Below are 21,401 nucleotides of genomic sequence, written 5' to 3' on the forward strand. Positions count from 1 at the left end.
AGCCTCTCTGCCTGCGCTGAAGGGATTGCATAAGGCGAGGAGAAGGGATGGATTCGGGTCACGGAGGCTCCAGGAGCCGTCGTGACTGATTGGACCAGACACACTCAGGCAAGCGGAGCTCACTCCGCGTCTGGACGAGAGCGAACGAGGGAAGGCGGAGAGGAGACCAGCCTTCCAGCATGTCGACCCCTTCCACTCGACTGCTGGTCTATTCCTGACCAGCTGAAAATAAAACGTTAGGAACAAGTGGGCGAGTGCAAACATTTCCCTTCCCTCCCCTCACCCGTTTCTTTACTGAGATAATTCTCACATGTCTAATTGAGTTCATGAGCAGCAAAAATAAATAATTACATTGTAGGACTCTGAGGAGTTAGGGGTCCCCTCAAGGTGTATTGATTAAAACCTTAACATAATTTTCCAGCAACCTTTAAAATCCAAAGAGCCATTTTTGCCCTCAGTCCAGCAAAAATAAATAAATAAATAAAAAAGCAGATTTAGAGCTGCAAATATATCATAACCTTCTGAAAAAAAAGACACTGTATACATTTTGTTAAGTATCTACTACAGGAAATTTGTTATAATGTTTAGAGAGTGACCATTTTATTCCTATTTTTAGGTTTCAATATAAAGAAAAACCTAAAACTTATTTTAATGATGGCTACATTTTCTTATGTGGGATGTTGATAGTCACACAAAGTGTCCAACATAAAGCAGAGCTAAATTAAAATGAAATAAAAAGTACTTTGTGTCATTCTGTTATGAAATGAAATGTTATCTGCATTTGTTATTGTCTAGCTGTCTATATACCTTTTAATTTACTTTACCTATTTTAGTTTCCTTATCAAAGCAGTAACTAATTAAGTAAATGTGAACAGTACTATTTGACTTGGTAATAATTGATAATTGACTCGCTCTAGTTCCAGGATTAAGTAGCAAAACCAGCATGAATAGCTATTTGTTATGCTAGCAGTGACAAGGCTAACAACTATTAGCAATATTGGTTAATTTGATATATCTCTGTTGTTTATTCATGCAAACATTGAATAAATCTGTTCACAAACATTGTGTAGTGCTGTGCATACACTGGTTTAACGAGATAGTTTAGAAGCATGAATTAGAGGTACAAATAAACTGCAAGTCTTGAATAAACTGTTTTCTGTGTCTTTAGGTTGGAGTTTGTGAGAAACTTTCAATTTTCCAGGTGGCTCTGACTTCTTGGTCTACTGGAGCTGGATGTTCTGACTTAGAGTCTGTACATCCCAACTTTTAAGAACAAGCAGAACGCACCACAGTCACTCCAGTTAGCCTAAAGCTGAATGCTAATGCTATTGTTACTCCAGCCTAGTGAGTCAAGGGGGAGACAATTAAGTTTTTTCCAAATTCTGATAGGAAAGTTAATTACAAACCATTCAAGGGGTAAAAGTGTGTTTGAAGGTGTCACATGTGTTGCCATAGCTAAACAAGAAAAACAGGAAGCTAACATGAGTAGCTCTAACTATTTATCTACATTCTAGAATCAGCTAATGACCTGCTTAGCGTGGGAACTTTTAAGGCAGGTGTTCATGTATTTAAGCTCTTAGTTACCAACATTCACTTTCACTTGTTATATAATTAATGCTGTTGTTTGCCACTGCTAAGCGTTTCATACTGTGCCTCGCAAAGTATTCATAAAACCAGAACATTTCCTTTGTTTGACGTGTCACAACCCAAAACCTCAATGTACTCTATGTGTTGAATACATGTGAAGTGGGCCAAAAAAATCTGAAAATTATTGTGTTTGTGTTCAGCAAGCTTGACTCTGATGTCCCAAAATTAAATCAAATCCAACCAGTTGCCTCTTATTAGTAAACAGATCTACATATGTATAATCTAACTTTATTCTACATTTTCTGTTAATGTATCGCAGGTTCTTAGAGAACATTTGTTAAAATGCATCATAAAAACCATGCTGAACACAGCATACAAGTCAGGGAGAAAGCTGCTGAATGATTTAAATCAAAGCATATGCATGTGTTAGAATGACCTAGTCAAAGTCCAGATGTGAATCCTACAGATAATCTGTTTCAAGACTTAAAAATTCATGTTCACATGTTGTTCCTCCATACCAACAGAGATCTACTGTCGGGGTATGAAAACGTCTGAAACTAGATGCACGCCACACTTTTCAGATCCCTTTTTGTTATGGAAAAAGGGTAAAAATTGAAACTATGTATCCTCTACCTATAACTTTACAATTATGCACAGGAGTTTTGGACATAATACGTCAAAAATAATTTTTAAAAAAGTTTGACAACATGTTTTACAGTGGATACTTTATCAAGGAGCTGTTCGAAGAGTTTTGTTTTGCATCAAAAACAGCTTAATGCCCATGAAAAATGCAGGAAGACACCAATCAGTTCCACAATTCAGTCAGGAGTCACGCATGTTTCAGAAAGTTTGTTTTAATATTTTTATGAATGTCAAAAAGATTTACATAAAGAGTGTTCTACTTTCATTTACTATGAGACGATCACTGCTTTCTTTGCTTATCGCACTCAACTGGAGTCTATACTTGTATTACATCATTTGTGGGATGCAAAGTGTGTGTGTGTGTCTGTGTGTGTGTTCCTGTTGTCCATTACATAAGGAGAGCATCAGTAGCCGGACAGAAGTGACCCTGGGCTCAGTAACTCAGTTTGCAGAGTGAGGTTGTAAAAACCATAATTGAGCATTTGGATGCGGGACAGAAGTCTGCGGTCCATTTGAACAGTTCCCCTTTGTGTCTTTATTACATAGTCAATTATCTGGGTCTTAGATAACAGAGCTTTTTTTTTTCCCCACCACAGGACAATAAAAGTGATGCGCCAACAGAACCACAGTACTTTTCCTGAGCGGTTTTCTGCATTGCAGATGTTAATGGCTCCCTGAGTCCTCTGAAAGCTTTCCTGGGGAGAGCAGGACATACAGATAACATACTGACGTTATTCACTAACACTACGACGTCTCTAGAGTTTAGCATGGACGCCAGATGTAGGAGAAATGTACGGGCTTGTGCTGCCCTCTAGTGAAATGAAGGGCACACTGTTTTAAAATGGGTTTAAAAAGAAATTGAGTTTTACTTTGTTTTGTTTTTTTTAAACACTGCATTTATTTTATGCATAACTTTACATTTCACTTATCAACTTCCCTATTTTAAATCGGCCATTGCCATAAAAATCTTAATTCTTAGTTGTATTTGTTGTAGTTTTGTTTCTTTGTTCAGTCAGAAGTGTGTTAAGTTAGAAGACTCAGTCTCTTATTAGCTGTTTACCACCTCATAGCCTGCGCAAGCTAGTGCTAGCACTAGCTTTGTTTAGCAATCACATTTTAGTTAAAATATGATGAATACAGAGATAATTTAGTCTGCAACTCAAAATGGGCCTTGATAATTTGCCAAAACACAACAGTTGTGCCAGATTTGGTTGACAGATCCTATTAAAGTGAGAGGCACCGGAGAATCCCAGATATGGTAGCGCTTAACTCTAGCGATTGCTCGCTCTGCAATGATCTGCAGTCGAGCAATGGTCTGGGTCTCCTCCGTCTCTTTCTTGCTGAACTGCCCAGGATGCCTAAATGGTGGAGTGGCGAGTTTGGCTCCAACTTTATGAAGGAGGTCTTGAATGAGGAAGCCTTCATCCGCCATGACTTCATCTGCCGGCTCAAGCAGAGGAAGGATTCCACTGATCTTCGTTATGTCTTTGTCTGAGATGCAGCCTGTGTACAACGCTGAAATAAATGTCACCAAGCCACAGGGAGCAACTCCGATCAGCCCTTTCAGAGTGGAGTGGTTCTTGTAGGCAGAGAACGTTTCAGACTGTACGGTGAGGAATGATGGCGCCTCCAGAACAATTTCTGTGCAGTCCAAGATGACACGGACATTTGGAGAGAACTTCAGAAATCTCTGAGGCATACTGGCTTTTACCTTCTCACGACTAATCCACAGGTTGATGGAAGAGAGCATAATGAAGAGGTAGTTGGCCCAGGTGATGGTCACTCGGCAGACAGTGTCTATGCTGACTTGAAACATGTCAGCAATGAGCTGCTCCTTCATGCCCACTGCTACTCTGAATGAGTACATCAGGAACTCATCAATCAGAGGCATGGAGCGGTCAGGGCTGGCTTCAGCACACGCTTCCTCTCCAAGTTCCTGTGCTCTGGTCCAGTACACAAGGCGTGACGCAGAGGGTTCAATGGACTCCCAGAAGATCCAGAACACACGTTCAGATGGAAATTTGGTATAGAATCGGATCTGGTCATCAGAGGCACAGTAGCGGCTGAAAAGTGTGGCAGACAAATCCTCTTTTTGAAGTCTGTTCTCCAACTCCTTGATATAATCCAGAGCTTCATCAAGTGCACCTGTAAAACCACAAAATAAAACAACATAACATACGGTTAGCAAGAAGTTTCAATTATATCAATGTAACATTCCTTCTCTGAAGATCAATACATGTTGTGAGTCCGAGCATGTATGTATGTAGCCATTGACTTAATCTCTCCACAATGCATAACCACCACATAATCTCATAATAATGATTTAATTATTATGTGATCTTAATAATAATCACATTATGATAGTAACAGTTATATTTGACTGAAATTATCTTACATGGCAAATGTATACAATGTACTATCTTAATTTGATCTTTACCTGTGGGTGGATGTGCTACATAATCATGGTCCGCAGTAGCATCTTCAGCCTGGCTAGCTTTCTGAGAAAGGACAAACTCCTGTTTCTGATCCCTCTCGAAAGCAGACTCTCTCGTTGCTGCTGCAGTGAAGTTATTCCAGGCAAAAAGGGAAGGAACAGCTCCACTTTTAAGGCGGGTGGTAGATCCGCTAACAAAATCCTCCAGCGTGAAATGGCGGCTACATACGTAAGTGCTCCCTCTCTTGATACAAAAGTCGGGACCTTCCTCTCTTCGGATCGCTTGGATCCACTGCTTCCGTTGGTCCGGGTCAGTCGGGAACCCATGATAGGACAGATATGGCTGTTTTCTTGCGCCACTTGAACAATGAGGGACTGAACAAAAACAACTGCGCCGAGACTGTGCCATTTTCCTAGCCTTGTAATGCTAACGCTATTGCCACCGGAAATGGTCAAACCCCACATCCGCTTTGAAACGCGGAAGCGTGAAAAAGGTCTATTGGTCATAAACATAAGCTGTGTCCGAATTCAGGGTCTGCATCCTTCGAAGGACCGGTCTACGTAGGACGGGTCCTTCGAAGGCCGGGAATAAACTAAGACCGGAAGAAAAATATCTGTGGATTCGAACAGGTCTAGCCTTCACCAACTGTCCTCGTCCCCACCTCAGCGTAACTCATGTTGCCAAGCAACCGTGACAGCGTGAAGCAGAGCGGAGAAGAAAAAAAACATAGACATAAATACGTAGACGCCTCATAGATCGGCCCGTTGCTGCGATACGCAACAGCGTCCGCCATATTGAATGTGGAATATGTGCCAGTAAGCTAATACAAGTAAATGGACCTAACTTCAGAAAGTGCCGTTCTACAAAGTATTTTAAGTTAATACTTTGTAATTCTCACTCACATTAATATATTTGGCAATCAAAGAAAGAGATAAAGAAAGAAAGATAGAGTTTCTAACTTTTGATGTGATTATTTAATTGTTTTGAGGCATTTCTGAATAGAGCACAATGTTTTTATTTGATAGAAATTATTCTGATCATTTTTATATTGACATTGATGAACTGACACTTTTACAGTGTTTAATTAAATAACATATTTACATAATTCCATAATTTAATGTACATTTAACGTTTCAAGACAAGAAAATTATTTTTCTTGCATTTATTTTTTATACATTATTGAGAAATCACTTTTGATTTATAAATCAGTCATTGTCAAACATAAAACTACATATTTTTCTTACTTTTTTCCAGAGAAAAAAATATTTATTACATCAACTCTGCTATTGACAGCAAAGATTGAAAATAATTCTAACAGAGTAAATTATTTTTATTTCATTACATAAGCTGTATTAATACTTCAGACTGATATATTTAAAAATACACAAAAAGTTAAAGAATAAAACATTTATTTATTATACTGGGAACACTGGTCACAGGCAGGGCTTCAGTCTGCTGGTCACACTGGGAGAACTCCAATGACTTCTGAGACGTCCTGGTTCACAGCCAAGGATAAAAGAGAAATTATCCAAAAGTGTAATAGAAAATACGTATATGTTTCCTTCACATTCAGAAAAAGACATTTTCAGCATGTTGGGCTCTGACTCGTAGCTTCTTTATAGCTAAATACCGACATGGAGAAGCTGAGCTGGAAACAGACTGAAGAACAGCGGCTCCAGCTCTGATCCTGACTGATCTTTCCTCACTAAATCCTCTGGTTTTTTAATGAACTTCTCCTCTAACAGCGGTTTTTCATCAGCTCTCTCATTAGAAAACAGTGTGAAAACATTAGCTGCTAGGCTAACAATCAGCGGTTACTTCGGGCCAATTAAACTACATAGGAAATATTTTTCGGTTGTTTAGAAGCGAATTTCTGGCTGCAAAGTCAAGTAATTCTGATCTTTCATCCTTACCTGTGAAAGGTAATGGCAATGAATCCAGTTTGTTTCGTAAAACAGTTTAAACAAGTCCACACAGCACAGGACTTAAGGAGCTCCGATCGCCCTCCTGCCACATAGAAGATGGCGGACGCTGTTACGACTCAGCGGTCCATGAGGCGTCTACGTATTGATGTCTATGGTCATAAATGACGCTTTATGCATCGTTATGTAATAATGGGCTCTTTGCACCTCAGCTTCCGCGTTCGGGGTAAAGCGGCTCGATTGTTTCCGATCCAATACAAATATCATTTACAATAGGTGCTTTCAGGGCTTGGCCAAGGTTTGTACATCGATCCGAAGCCCCAACAAGTCAGCTGGAGAAAGGTTTTAAGATGTTCGCCTCGTTATGCATTCACTGACACGAAGGTGAGTTTTACTTAAACTTTGTGGCTAACATTAACGTTAGCTTATGCTAGTAGGCAATATTCTCGGACATTGTTCTTGTAAAATGTGCTATTTAAGTATCTAAACATTCTAACAGACAATGTATTTATCTAATTTTCAAGTATATTATGTGTGTTTATTGTCGTTAGTGTCACAGACTAACGGGGAAGTTACGGTTCGGTCTTTTTACTTCCGAAGCCTGACGAAGCTCAACAAGCCTCATAGCTTAACAGTAGCGCAGCTCTGGTGTCAGAGATCTGGTTCAGCTGTTCAGGTTCAAAGTTGCTGCTTTTAGAAAAATATGACCGTGTTGCTTCATGTCTCTGTGTTATTTCGTTTTATTACCTTTGCATGTTTCTTGTGAAGAGCTCAGGACGGTGTTTACAGCAGTATGTACAAGCGGATCAATTGCTCGGCTGTCTGGCTCTGGTCTGCTCTCTCGTTCCCATAAACTCTTTCAGGCTGAATATAGAAGTGATTCCATGGAAATAACTCAGGGAGGCTCCTTTATTTACCATCCGTATCTCCGGTAGTTTTAGGCTGGTCCGGACTGAAGTGAAGGCTGCAAACTTTGCTGTGCGGCCTTAGCTGGTAGCGACAGATATTTACAAGCCAACTTCTTAATTCAGGATCGCTTGGAAATTAACGAAAACTTAAAAGCCCATTATATTAGGAAGACAACAATGTTAATAGTATTGTTTTTTTGCATCTGAAATACGACTTAGTCTTTTCTACCAGTCATGGTAACTCAAAGCGGAAAAAAGTGAGCCGCATTAGCTCCTGGAGATGTGACGTCAACGCCTTAGGTGCAAAGAGCCCATTCTAATATCTGGTGTTCAAATGCTTGTCAATAAATATCTTTTCAGACATTATGTGGTTCATCATTGTTTTAGGTTTTTAAATCTGCTAAATGTAGAATTAAAACTCATTTCCATTTATTTTTACTTGAATATGATGTGTTTAGTTACCCAGGTGTTTAGATTCAGCCCAGTTTTAGTTACTTTAACCAAGTATTAGGGTCAAACCCATAACACAACCCAGGGTTTAATAATTAAACCCTAGGCTGGAAAAAGTACCAAAAAAAGTACCAAAACTAGTTTCAACCTTTTTAGAATCCATTTGTACCATATGATTTACCCAAGTCCTTTATTATCATTATTATTATTGTTGTTGTTGTTGTTGTTGTTGTTGTTATTATTATTATACTGAACACATAATGTATCAGTAGTAGTTAATTATAGGTAATTCCTATCACAAAATTATAAAGATTTTTAAAAAAAAAAATCAAAATTAGCAAGAAAACTTTTTAATCCAAGAATGCTGACAGTTCTTGATGTTCCATTGTGGTCAATAGGAAAACAAAGGTGCATTGTGAACCGCTGACACTAGAGGGCGCTGTTGTTACTGCTCCATCTTTAACCAAGCAAGGCCAACGTATGCAAAAATGAGAAAAGACAGCGGCTCAGCCTGAAAGCTGCTACTTTCAGGCCATTGTTACAGGCTGGGTCCTGTAACAATGGCAGTATGTACATGAAAAAAGATCCTTATGTTTGGAGAATGTCTTATTTTAGTTTTTGGAAATTATAGAACAGAGCAGAATCTTCATACCTTGTTTGGCTGATTTATGTGACTGTGAATGTGTCATAGTGAAACTCCACGTTTACAGTGAAACAATAACAAACGTTTTGTGTTTTAGCATGATAACTGCAGACATGTTAGGCTAGTGAAAAACAGGTTTTTGTGAACATATAAAATAAACAAAAATAACTTTTTGTTTCAGTCACATGTTTCAAAGGGGACTATTATTGCAGTCGGGCGACATGCTTCTTTTTAGAAAAAATGTGATGAACAAAAGACCTCAATGTTTGGGACAAATCAAACAAAAGATGTTATCAAAATGCTACAGTACACCGTTAGCTTAGCATCACAAAGCAATGTGAACAACAACGATGGAAGGTTCTGATTTTTCAAACAGCTTTTCCTGCAGACATATTCAACCACTTTTTTCTGCTAATGGCAGGAAAATATCTAGCGCAGGCTTACACAAAACACATGAGACACTCTCCTCATTTCCTGCAACAGAAACGTAAGGTCCAATCAGCACATGGCAACACCACCTCCTTGTTGACTGCACATATTTAAAACCAATGGAAAACTTCATGAGAAAAAAAATTGAGCGATAGAAGATATATTTTATCATAATTCTGAGGCCTCTTCCTTTTTATTGTTGCCGTGGGCAAATTTCTATAAGGTCCATATCAACCAAAACAGAACAGGCTGATGATTGTGAGCATCTTTATGCAGATTTTCAACAATCACCAAAAATGAAATTGTCTCCCTTTTTATAACTTGTTCTCATAAAGGAAGCACAAGTAGGAAGCACAAGCGTATGATTTTAAAATATACTTTAAAAGGGATTTTGTACATCAACTGGGACATTGTGGACAAACTTGAGTTTCTAAGGTGCATTGTTCAAAAAAGATAAGAAAAGCTCCATTACAGCTTTCTTCATCTTTTTTTCTCTTTTTTGTCACTACTGTTTCAGATCATCAGATTTTAAAATCAAACTAAGACAAACTGAGTCATTACAAGATACAATTTTAAAATGACAAGGATGCAGTGACTTTTATTTTTTTAAATTGCTTTCTTTTATATATTTAGAAAGAAAATAACTCAGAACAACGAAGGCCCGAATGAGACGATGGGCTCAGGATTGCAGATAAAAGTACCAGGAAATAATGGTTGGAAATGGCAAACGTTGGGCTTGTGTATAAGATTATATATTCAGAGAAAACCTAACTATTGAAATATTCAATATTTGCAGATTTAATCCTGACACAGCCTCTGTGTTGGGTTGTTTTTATGTCAATGGTGTGGGCCATTCTGACCAAGACCACTGCCAATAAAAAAAAAAAGACGCATCAAATCATCATCCAAGAGCAACGTTGGGAACAATTTGGGGACGATCTGAGGATTTTCCCACATGATGTAGTGTTTCACTGTGTCGCAGTACTTACATCGACAATATATCAACATTTTGAACCTACGTCCAGAAAACCCACCAGATTGTAACCCCACTGAGAACCTGTGGTCATTTCTCAATCCGTCAAATTGAGTCATGTTTCTGTCCGACAAAAACTTTGATCATCTCCAAGCACCAAAAAACATTACTCTCCTTAAATCAGACGAGTTTCAACATGTCAGAGAAAACCAATTAAGTTATTCAATCCAATTCTATTGAAGAAAACCTCACTCATCCCAAAGGGAAATTAAAGGTTGTGAGGAGCCTCAGAGTGGTTGCGGATGGTCAAAGGTCAAGGACATCATCAGTTGTTTGCTCTTTAAATCTCTGTATTACTGTAAGAAAACTGCACAGAGAGACTTTCTGCAATCTGTGAAAAAGCTAGAAGCATCAATTGTTTTTATAAGTTTTCTGTGTTTTTGTTACATTTGTGTAATTGTAGAACTCTTAGATGGATTTAAGTGTTTTTTCCAACTTTTTCCCCCCCATTTTTTTCTCTGCAGGTGAAGAGCTACACTCTTCACCTGCCAGTTTATACAGTAAAGTTATTTTCCCACGCACAGATCCAAACATTAGTTTCAGACCCGCTACCACCTACCAGCTTCAAACCTTTCGGCTCCCTCTGCCACGGAATGATATACCGTAGCAGCTCCAGTCAATGCGTGTGAGGTGGCCGCTCTATCTTTTCAATAGATCTTCCGAGTCATATGAACATAACAGATGCAGGGTCATGAATCAAAGGTCCTAAACCACCCATCTAGCTGATCTTTTCCACAGGCGCTCCTGTCCGATCTCGCCCGGATCCAAAACACGGATGCGTTTTCACAGATTTACACGCACACACACACACACACACGCACACCCACACACACACACACACACAGAGAGAGAGAGCTGGAGAGGCTCCCCCAAACCGAGCCTGTCCTCCTCTGTGGGTCCGTTCTGCCTGACCCAGCTCTATGTGTGAGCTCCGGCCTCGTGTGAACTGAGTCTGTGAACGCAACGACCCCATCGGATCGACAGAGGAAAAGACGTAAAAAAGAAAAACTGTACGCGAGCAAAAAACTTCTGCACCGCATATCAAAGCATAACTCATGTACCCCTTGAGTTGGCCCACTGCAAATTAGAGAAGCATCAAAGTGCGCGGGTGTTTGAAAAATGGAGATCACACATGTTTCAAATATGTCTGAATTTTAATTGATAATAAATTGTGCTTTTGTAGACCCCGAACCACACGTTAAAGTAGTTAAAGGTGTTTTTTAATAGACATAATGTTGGAGAAATAACTGATAGTGTGTTGTTTTCTTTTTTTCCCCCTTCCTTTTTGTAAATGATGGTTGTTTTGTTTTTAATAGTTGAACTCCTCTCCTCAGCTGAACTGTTGGTTGTAACTATAAATGTTTGGCTTCAGTTCAAGGTGCTTGATGAGACAAGGTTGTGCAAATGAACCGATGTGGAAATAATTATGACTACCCCTGACGTCCATTCTGTCGAACCTCTGCGTGCCACCAAGATAGATCTGACACGGCAGCACGTTGCGGCGGTACCTGAAAATATCATAAGTTTGGAACTGGGTGCCAATTTTTCCTTTGGAACATCCCAAATCATTTGTTGCCATGTTTAGAAAGTTAGTAGATACACATGGTTGATGTACGGAGACGTTCTGGACATTGTCAGATGCTTCGACCAAGTTCATATATCCAGTTCATAAGATGATACCGTACATGAGGCCAAAAAGAAATCGATTTTTAGTAGGTCTTACGAACAGAGAAACATAGGGCTGAGCAAAAAGTGGCCCATGCAGCAGATGGAGACCTTTTTGTATTAAGAGACCATTTCTAACTGTCAAATTGAAATCTTTTAAAAATTAAATATGGTAGTTTTCATCTTTTAACAATCACGCATTTTTAAACATTCTATAATAAATAAGACCATTGCAAAGGTACCTTTCTCAAAACAAGTTAAAAAAAATATAGAAAAGTTTTTCTTGCAAGTGAAAAAACATCTATCGATGGAACTAGTGCTTTTTAATCAATATTTAATAATTATTGACTTAAGCTTCTGTATTTAGATGACAAGTTTCTTGCATGTTAGTTTTATTTTACTTGAAGTAAAATGTAGTGAAGTATTTTTGCTGTGGAAACTAGACAAAAATACTTGATAGGTTTTTGTGTTTTAGCAGTGTAAGAATGTCCTTACACTGCTAAAGGATATGCCATATATCTATATATATAGTTTACACATTATAGAGCTGTATGTATACTATATCAGATTTGATTACTTAGAAGAGGTGAAAAAACCGTTTTACTTTAGGGCTGTTACGATGTTCCGTAGCAGATGCCAACGTTAGCATTTTTGACTGCTAACGTTTAGCTAGCCTTCTCACAACCCTTTTGTGTCTTTGTTCTCTTTCTGTTGCAGTGTTTTATGTACAGGCACCCATTATCAACCTGCCGATCAAATGATTTGTGAGCACATCTTTTTATTGTTTGCTAACCGTAGATTGGCAGCCAGTCCGACGTGCCGTCCTCATTAGCTGCCTCTGCTAGTCAACCAGAGAATGATTAAAGAAATACTTCCTCCATTTCTTAAAGGTAATGACCAGAGGTGTATTTCCTTTTTTTAGCTACTCTGTTGTTATGAAATAAAAGAACAGGAATTTAACCAAAAGTTTTTTTTTAAAGTCATACAATGAAAATGATTCTAGAGTTTATATTTTATGTTTGCAGTCCCATCATTTAGCGATAAGAGTAGTTAGCGCTGCTAGCATTTAATAATAATAAAAAGCTGTTTGGTTTGGCTTTTGCTATCTATATAGTAATGTTTAAAAGAAAACAAAAAACACCACTTATATGTTACGGTGGAGCACACTGCAGGGTTCAAGATAATAAAAATGACCTTGATTTAAATTGAAAAAAACGTTTTGAAATTTATGCATTTTAACATAAACTATGGACCACAGCTTTTCTTATATATTGTGTTTTCTCACATTAATGTATCAACGACAGTGTATTGTGAAAATTGAACACAAAATGTAGATGTTTCTCCTCTGTGATATTAATTGGAATGATACATTTCGTAAATAAAAGCATTTCCAGGCGATGCATTGCCCGGCAGCCCCGTGAACATTTCGCAGCTGTTAAGTTTATGTTGCTTATGACTTTGTCATTGGATCCCAAAGTGCTGTAGAGCTAATATTTCTTCACTCAACAGCAGCCAGTAAAGGAGCCCTGTAGTTGCGGTAATGTCCTGCCTCCATCGCCAGTGTGGATGGGGGAAACAGAACCTCATCTGGGAAGTGGAACACCCTCGTCGTAGCCCACCAAGGCCTTTTCCTAGGAACCCAGAGAATTCTGTTGGCACCGCATGAAACACATAACTCCTCTATGGGAGTGGATCTGAGGTTTACAACTCGGGCTCCTCACCCAATTAGGCTGGACCTCGCAGGCAAATCAAAATAGGGTGAAGCTTTTTACAATGCCACTGGGGTCTTTAGAATGAATGGTTCTGTTTTGAAGTTTTTTAGGGTAAGCATTGGGGGGGGGGGAGGCAGCTGGGAATGTACAACTCCCAAGTCTCTTTTATCAGCCTGTCAGATAAGCCACAGAGGTAGAGAGAGCTTAATGTCAGCGCACAGGAAGAATCCTTCTCATGGAGTTATGTGTGTGTAGATTATGCACATAACAAAACACATTTAAAAAACAATCAATTTATTTATAGAGATATTACATACACAATAAAATACAAAGCCTATATGGCAATAAATAGCCCCAAAAGAAAAGCAAAGTTAATAAAAAAAAGAATAGAATTGGTTGTAAAAAAAAAAAAAGTTGCAATAACAAATCATTTTAATCAAACAAATCAAATCTTATATTAAGTTTAACAGGTACTTTGGTTTGATATAATGTGTATATACAAGGTTCTTGATTGGAAGCAGAGCTGTAATAATAGACTATACACATACAAGGCCATTTAAATTATACAAAAATAAAAAAAGATTAGTTCTCCATTCTGATGGAGGTCATGAAAAGTAACAATAATTAGTAATAAGCTAGTGGATTGGCCCCCAATAAATTTCTGTTGTTTTTGCTTATTCTTTTTGGTTCATTAAAATTTTTGGTATCATAAATTTTATTTTTATATTGGACAGAAAACTTGGGTGAATACAAAACCACAAAAGCATTAAGATTACAAATGGCTCCGTAACCGTTTCCATACTGAGAAGTTGATTGAAAGCAACTTTCCAAAAAATATGGTCAATTGCAGAAAATTTATTATTTAGCATTTGTTACATTTTGTAATTTTAAAATTTGTTCAGTTTTATAGTTTAACAAATTTCCACCTTAAACAAGGTTGATTTTTTTCTTCTCTAAATAAATAAAACAATTTAACACTGCATTTAAATGTTTTCAGGTTATCATTAGGGTTCTGAAACCATTAGATTTGACAAAAGTAAAAGCAAAATAAATCTGCAATGCGGATGCCTGTTCACAGCACAATAAGACAAAAATTAAGGACATCTTCATCCTATATTATTAAGCAAAACAGAAACTAAAATATACAAAATCCTAGATGAACAAGATACAACTGGGGAAAATAAACGAGCAAAGAATTCCAAGAAACATGAACTTTCGAATCAAAAGATTCAAACAACGCCTCAGTGAGGTCGAGCTCACAAGAGTTTGTTACAGTTTTGTCAAGTCCACGCTTTGTGCAGTGAGAATCCTACTGAGGGCTGTTGGTGATTGCTTTGAGGATGTTGCAGGTGTTCTTCGAGATGACCTCTTTCAGTTTCCGTACCCGACGGGGAGTGGAAGCGCCCACGTAGCTCTCAGGCTGGAGTACGGCCATGCCTTCGCTGACGTTGCCCATGATGATGACCTGACCTTCCGCGGCCGTGCCCGTTATGTTTGGGCATGGGCAGTTCCAGTCCATGTTGAGGAAAGTAACTTCGAGAGGTTCTTTGCCGAAGAAGCGCAAACCCATTTTCTCGTCCTTAAAGATCTCCTCCACAGTCACGAGGGCGTGGCCCGAGTCTTTCTCTTGCGTAATGTCCGTCATGCGGCCCAAGACCACAAAGTCGCTCCGGCAGAAGCTCGTCACCATCTTGCCTCTCGGTTTGCAAGCTTTGCATTGGTGGTTTTTCTGGAAGGGGCACATTTCCTCGCAGAGCTGTTTTGACTCAAAGTTGTTGTCATTTCCCTCACAGCCTCCATAGATGAAGGACTGACACTTGCCCATGGTGCTAATGTACGCCCACCGGGGCTCATAGGCCTTACAGCGGCCCTGCAGGGCAGGCAGTCCGCAGGGCCTGGACAGCTCCGGTCCACAGCACTGTATGCAACCCTCGTATGTGTCAAACACTTTTCTGGGTGACTGGTCATTGCTGCTGTGACAGTGTCTGAAGGGAAAGCAGTTGTTGGATTTGGGCTCATAGTACCAGCTGACTTTCTCCAGCTCCGTTCCACAGTCCTCTGGGTTGTCAAAGGGGTTTTGGCATTCTTCAGGGAGGCAGCGAGTCAAGTTCTTGGGGCCCAGAGTGCTGAACACCTCTGCTGAGAGCACAGTGAGCGGGTGGTGGACCTGGACTGAACCAGACGGGTTCTGAGCTATGCAGGTATAGACCCCAGAATCTTGCAGCCGGGTGTTGTAGATGACCAGCTGGCCAATGTTTGTGACCACCATGTTCCCCAACACATTATTGGGCCTCATGATCACCCTCACGTCTCCCAAGGGCAGCCGTTTCTCCCACATGATCTGAGGCTGGGGTTGACCGGTGACATCGCACAGGAAGCTAGCTGTTTCACCCACGTTTACGGTCTGATGAATGGGGCTGGTGACCAACACGGGTTGTTCGGGTTCCAATGGTAGCGGGACGGTGGGCTGAAAGGGGGTAGTCGTAGGATGAACCGTGGTCAACTGGGGAAGCAAAGGGCTCATGTTGGGCCAGGTCAGGTGAAATCGACACAAGACAACTGAGAGGGTGATGCCCTTAGAACATGCCTCTGCATCCATGAAACACTTGTTGTAGTAAGTCATGCCATCTGAGGCACAGGTAAAGTTCGGCTCCTTCTCGCAGCGGTCCCGGCATTTACACAAGGGGCGGCCCTCCCAGATGACACACTCGGAGCCCTGCTGGGTGCACATGAAGCTGGCACACGATGCTTCCCTAGGCATTCCCACAGGGCCCTTCTTCCCATCCACGTAGCGGGCAGCAACGCAACTGTGGTTCCCACAGACATTTTGGCAACACTTTTCAAAGGACTCACATTCCTGTAAGAATCAAAGAGAAAATTGCTCATGAAGGATGTTCAGTGCATGGGGTGGATTTTACAAGTGAGGAGTAGGAAGTGCTTTGCACACTCCAATCAACAAAAACAATACGACACCTTGCAAAGCAGCCCAACGCCTGGCACTTTCTCACATTTTGTCAAGTTGCTTCAACTCATTTACTTGGATTTTATGTCAAAGACCAAAATAAAGTATCACATCATTTCAAAGTGGGTTTTAAGTAATACTTGATTTTCTGTGTATTTCTTTTTTAAGAAATACTAATCTTAGGCATGGATTTCTATTCAGCTTGTTATACACATAAATAAAATCCACTGCAGTTAATTACCTTCAGAACTCATGTAACTTGGCATATATAGAGTTAAATTGTGTGTATTTTACTCTTGCTATTTAATCAAGATGGTTTGTGAGGGACTAAAGACTCTCTCATGTATAGCCAAACAGTCGATGCAGTGTCAAAGGATTGCAGGACATTCATATTTACACACAAACCCGTCATACATGGCGCAGACCACCTGGGGAACACTCCTTCCGATTCAGTATACATCAGAGCCTTAGAGATGAACATGTATAAATTCACTGAACAGGTGGAGGAAGGGACGATGTTGGCTGAGCATGACAATGCCATTTGACGATGAATTATACAACTGTACCTAATTCCTCAACTTGAATGATGTACATGATAAGCAATCCTCAAAAGTATTTGTGTCGCCGACACAAAAACCAGATAGTGAGAGTGGACTGAAGCGTAAGATCAACATTGCGGTCCGCAAATGTCTGACCAATCCCACAATACATTGCATAGAGCTCTGGCCAAATAGACCAACCAGGGCCTAGTGTCAAGAAAAAGACTATTTTTGTCATGCACCTACCTTAATAGCTGCGTTTCCATAACAAATGTGTGCAAAACTTTATCAATATACTGCTAATATTGAAAATCACAATTTCACATTTGTGGTGTTTCCATTAAATAAGAAGCACAACTAAAACCACACGTGAGTAAGTTTGTTCACGCGATACGTAATTAAAAAACACGCTGCTTCATGATCCCCCATCTACTTCCTGTTGCCGTCTTCTTTGTGGTTTGCGCCAGTGGCAACATGTGATTGGTGATCATATGAAAAAAGTGTTTCCATTGCAGTTCTGCAAAATAGACCAATTTTTATATGGCTAAAAACAAACATCCTCATCCTAGAGACAAAACTTTTGATCAAAAAACATTTTTTTCTAAAATGTCAAATTGCACAATTATATGGTCGATGGAAACGCAGCTAATGAGAATCAAGTTCAACACTTTGGATGAAGTATGGGAGAGGCTTCAGAGGTTTGTTAGAGAATATTAGCAAACAAGCGACATAAGGAAGACCAAGGAACACAGCAGAGTGGCTAGAGAATAAGTTTAAAAGCAATTTAAGTTACATAGCCACTTGTAGGGCTTTGAACCTCTCAATGAAGCACCTTTCAATCAATTTTCCAAGAATGAAAAGAGTGAACACAACTCCTAACCTACATAGAAGCCAGGCAAAGAGAGCGTTAGGCAGAAAAGCAGCCGAAAGCTCCTTGGTAACAGGAAGAACTGAGATCTACACTCAGGTTGACAAGACAACTATTAGTTGTGGAACATTGTTAAAAGAAAGCCATAAGAAGTTCAATTTCAGACGACTTATAGATAAACATTGTGAGAAGAGATCAAATTTGAAGGTTCAGGGCTACTTGGCAAACACTGTGTGACAGAAAACTAACAAGCCTAGAACATGGCGGTGGGGCATCATGACCAGGTAGACTGACAGGAAGCTGATCAGAGACATCAGAGTGATGCATGGGGTGAAAACTGGTTAGAGGACGCAAAAACGTGAGATTTTTATTTGTAAAAAAAAAAAAAAAGAAGAAGGAGAAGAAAAAGAAAAACAGAAGACCCCGATGTGTCGATTTCATTGCAATTATATAATATTATTTATCGGTCTTTCAATCTGTACTCATACGGAAAAAAACATTATCAAGTTCAAAGGGTGTGAATACTTTACGAAGACACTTCATAGCCCTAAAATACAGATTTCAAACTTTAAAACTCTTCTGCCTACCAGTGATTAAAAACAACAAAAAAAACATAAACTACCTCATCAGAATCACATTCCCGCGTGCAGGTGCTCATGGCATCCACCCACAGGTTGGGGTTCATCTCATTGGGGCAGATGCCCGCGTGCGAGTAGGTGACACGGGGCAGAGCTGCGCCGCCGAGCTCCATCCGCGCGGACGCGCACGCCAGGAACCAGATCCACCGTGGAAACAGCATCCAGCGCATCTCAACTCGACAAGTGGTGAAGATCGGAGACAGAGATGCGGGTCTGAGATCCAGCGACCCCCTTAAAAAAACAAAACAAAACAAAACAAAAAAAAAAACACTTACACTTGTTCAAAGAAATGCCGGCCGACAGGAAGCAACCTTACACGATCTGAGCTGATGAGTCCCGGTGAAGTCGCGGCGCTGGCGGTCTGCTCTTCGCTCCCTAATCTGCGGCCATCACTCGCCAAGTGGCTCGCAATAAGACAATTAGGAGTTGCTCCTGCGATGCAGGAAGAAGCTGTTTTAATAAGTCGGAGCGCCACTTGGGGTTGGGGCAGAGGGGGGGCACCTGGCCGTTAAAGGGATTGCTGGTAACCCCGTTTAACCCTTTGCGGTCTCCAGCGGCGCCAGGGCGCGCGGCGCGCCAAGACGCGCGGAGTTAAGAAAGGAAACGTGTTGCTTTGAGAAGATTTATTTAACGTCTGCTGACATTAAAACCAGATGTTCTGTTTATCCGCGGTCTTAAGGTGGAAATGAAAAATTAAGAGCTTTGCTCTAGAGCAGGAGTGATGTCGACGCCGCTCGTCCTGCGGCAGAAGGTCAGGCTGACTTAACGTACGTGAGTCCAGAATGATTGAATCGTTAAATCCGCTGGCGGATTTACAGCCGTTTCTCAGTCAGACATGCAACTCTCTTGAGCAATAATAAATTTTGAACATAAAAAAAATCACATTAGCTTAAATTTTCATCAGAAGGTGCAAGGCATCAGGTATTTATGCTCTTCTCAGTATATATTGGTGTTAAAGCAATTAAATCTTTCTTATAATTTTTATCCTAATTTTCCTCTTGTATATTTATGATACGTCTTTGTTAATGATCTCCAACTTTTGAGTTCTGTGCCATCACCCTAATCTTTTGTTTCCATCTAAAAAAAATTAATTTGGGACTCTGGCTCAATACATTAATTAAAGATTAATTAAAATCTAAATCTGCCTGAATCATTTTGAACATAACTGCATAGATGGCATTAGAAAGCTAAACATGTCCCATGAACATTTTCCACAAATCCATTTAAGTTTGTGACAAACAAAAACTTAAATGGATTTCAGTTGGAATCCATGAGATGCGTCGTAGTGATGAAAGGCTCCAGCTGGGATCTGAACCTGGCATCACCAGGCAGCACCGGACCATTAACACTGAATTTGCCCCAGTCAAAGATGATCTGTTTTAGATTTTCATATTTTTTCCACACTGAAATAACATCAAAGATGGGGAAAAAAATAAAAGAAACTAAACTGGTAGAAAGAGACATAAATGATCTCAATAAGGCAAGATTATAATTTCCACTTAATTAAGCTTAAGTGGAAATGTCCTTAAGCTTAATTAACCCTGAAAAATCTTCTGAATTTGGCTCATTTTTATTATTATTATTTTTGTTATAACACTTATTGTCCACTTCAGTCTGATTTCATTCATCTAATGTCTTAACATGACATAGCGATGGGCCTGAAAACACTAAAATGTTCAACTTCCATCTGATGATGGGGCTGACTGTGACATGATAATTCATTTTCTAAGAACAAGAACAACTTTTTTTTCTAGACTTCAGTATAAGTTATGATGAAAGAAACATTGTAATAAACATCATACTGATATAAACCAACAGCAGGGAATTTTTATTTAATAGGACACACAGTGGAAAAAAAATGTTTTTGTTTTTACAAATCAATCAAAATCAACGAAAGTGGGCTGTTTTGACAAAAAAAAATCATCTTTTTAATGTCAAAGTGACAACTGATTTCTACAATATAATGAAAGTAGTAACAATATGCAGAAAGAGACAAATAGGTTGATCAGTGCTTTCAAAATCCCAATTGAAAAATGCCCATTATACTACTATATAATTTTAGATTTGCTTGGTATGTTTGTGCTCATTTTCTTTTGTTGTGGTAAAAAAAATCAATAAAAACATGGGACACAATCAAAATGATATCCTTTATAAGTTAGGTTTATGTGTGGAGGCTACAGTCCTCAACGTTGTTGGTTTGATTCCCGGTCTCGGACCCTCCGCTGCACGCCGTTCCCCTCTCTACATTCTGTTTCCTGTCTATTTACTGTTCAGTAAAGGCCGATGGTGCCATAAAAGATTTAGAAATAAAATTTGTTTCCATCCATCAGTACAAATATACAAAAGAATGTCATCATGTTCACCACTATTTTCTCAAATAAACACCAAGTCTTTATCTGCATGTTGATGTTAAAGCTGCAACATGCAGAGAATAGAATGAAATTAGTTTGTTTGTACTCAAATTAAAATCAAATTAAGCTGCATTAGAGTTTTAGTTTGTATTTTCTGAATTGTTTGTAGTTTTTATCATGTGTGAGATGTTTAACTAGCTTAAAACACAGTGGAAGTTTAAATCCCATATAGCCCAGACAGTTAAATTTTGTAAAAAAATAAATAAAAAAAATTAAAAAGTGGAGAAAATACCTAAGTTTTAATTTGGGACATCTGTAAGATCTGTGTGTAGACTTAACTTTGGAGTTCAGTTTGTTGCTCTAAAAATCTTCTGTTGGACGATTTTTAAATTGCTAAAATCAGACTAAATTGTGCATTTTTCCATATGCTGGGCTCTGAGGACTTCAAATGTTTATGAACATTTGTCCGTCTGTCTGTCCGTCTGTCTGTCCATCTACCTACTACCTGCAGCAGGCACTGGATCTTCTTCGGATCTCGTTTCTGTTATCATGGCCGTAAGTGAGTCTTTGGACCTGGAGGACTGTTAAATGAAATGCTTCATGCCTCAGCTGAGCCC

At 39.4% G+C, this 21,401-nt stretch overlaps 2 protein-coding genes across 2 annotated transcripts; both read right to left on the reverse strand.

Moving 5' to 3' along the window:
• Nucleotides 1-2,425: 2,425 nt before the first annotated feature.
• LOC106903763 (uncharacterized) lies at nucleotides 2,426-5,178 on the reverse strand. The gene is made up of 2 exons (XM_014967748.2): nucleotides 4,667-5,178; nucleotides 2,426-4,374 (listed from the first exon to the last, which is right to left on the reverse strand). The coding sequence occupies exons 1-2, from the start codon at nucleotides 5,070-5,072 to the stop codon at nucleotides 3,389-3,391; spliced, it is 1,392 nt and encodes a 463-aa protein (XP_014823234.2). The 5' UTR covers nucleotides 5,073-5,178; the 3' UTR covers nucleotides 2,426-3,388.
• An 8,525-nt stretch (nucleotides 5,179-13,703) lies between these two features.
• On the reverse strand, nucleotides 13,704-19,206 carry wfikkn2b (WAP, follistatin/kazal, immunoglobulin, kunitz and netrin domain containing 2b). The gene is made up of 2 exons (XM_014967736.2): nucleotides 18,418-19,206; nucleotides 13,704-16,283 (listed from the first exon to the last, which is right to left on the reverse strand). Exons 1-2 carry the CDS (start codon nucleotides 18,601-18,603, stop codon nucleotides 14,736-14,738), a joined length of 1,734 nt encoding a protein of 577 aa, XP_014823222.2. The 5' UTR covers nucleotides 18,604-19,206; the 3' UTR covers nucleotides 13,704-14,735.
• Between the last annotated feature and the right edge of the window lie 2,195 nt (nucleotides 19,207-21,401).

Source organism: Poecilia mexicana, unplaced genomic scaffold, assembly GCF_051168715.1.
Source record: "Poecilia mexicana isolate PSO_F unplaced genomic scaffold, ASM5116871v1 scaffold_19, whole genome shotgun sequence".
Taxonomy (NCBI): domain Eukaryota; kingdom Metazoa; phylum Chordata; class Actinopteri; order Cyprinodontiformes; family Poeciliidae; genus Poecilia; species Poecilia mexicana.

Coding starts and splice junctions, on each gene's coding strand:
- LOC106903763 (XM_014967748.2), bottom strand. CDS start 5,072: ATGGCACAGTCTCGGCGCAGTTGTTTTTGTTCAGTCCCTCATTGTTCA. Junction 4,375..4,666: donor TGTAGCACATCCACCCACAG/GTAAAGATCAAA, acceptor GTGGTTTTACAG/GTGCACTTGATGAAGCTCTG.
- wfikkn2b (XM_014967736.2), bottom strand. CDS start 18,603: ATGCGCTGGATGCTGTTTCCACGGTGGATCTGGTTCCTGGCGTGCGCG. Junction 16,284..18,417: donor GGGAATGTGATTCTGATGAG/GTAGTTTATGTT, acceptor TGATTCTTACAG/GAATGTGAGTCCTTTGAAAA.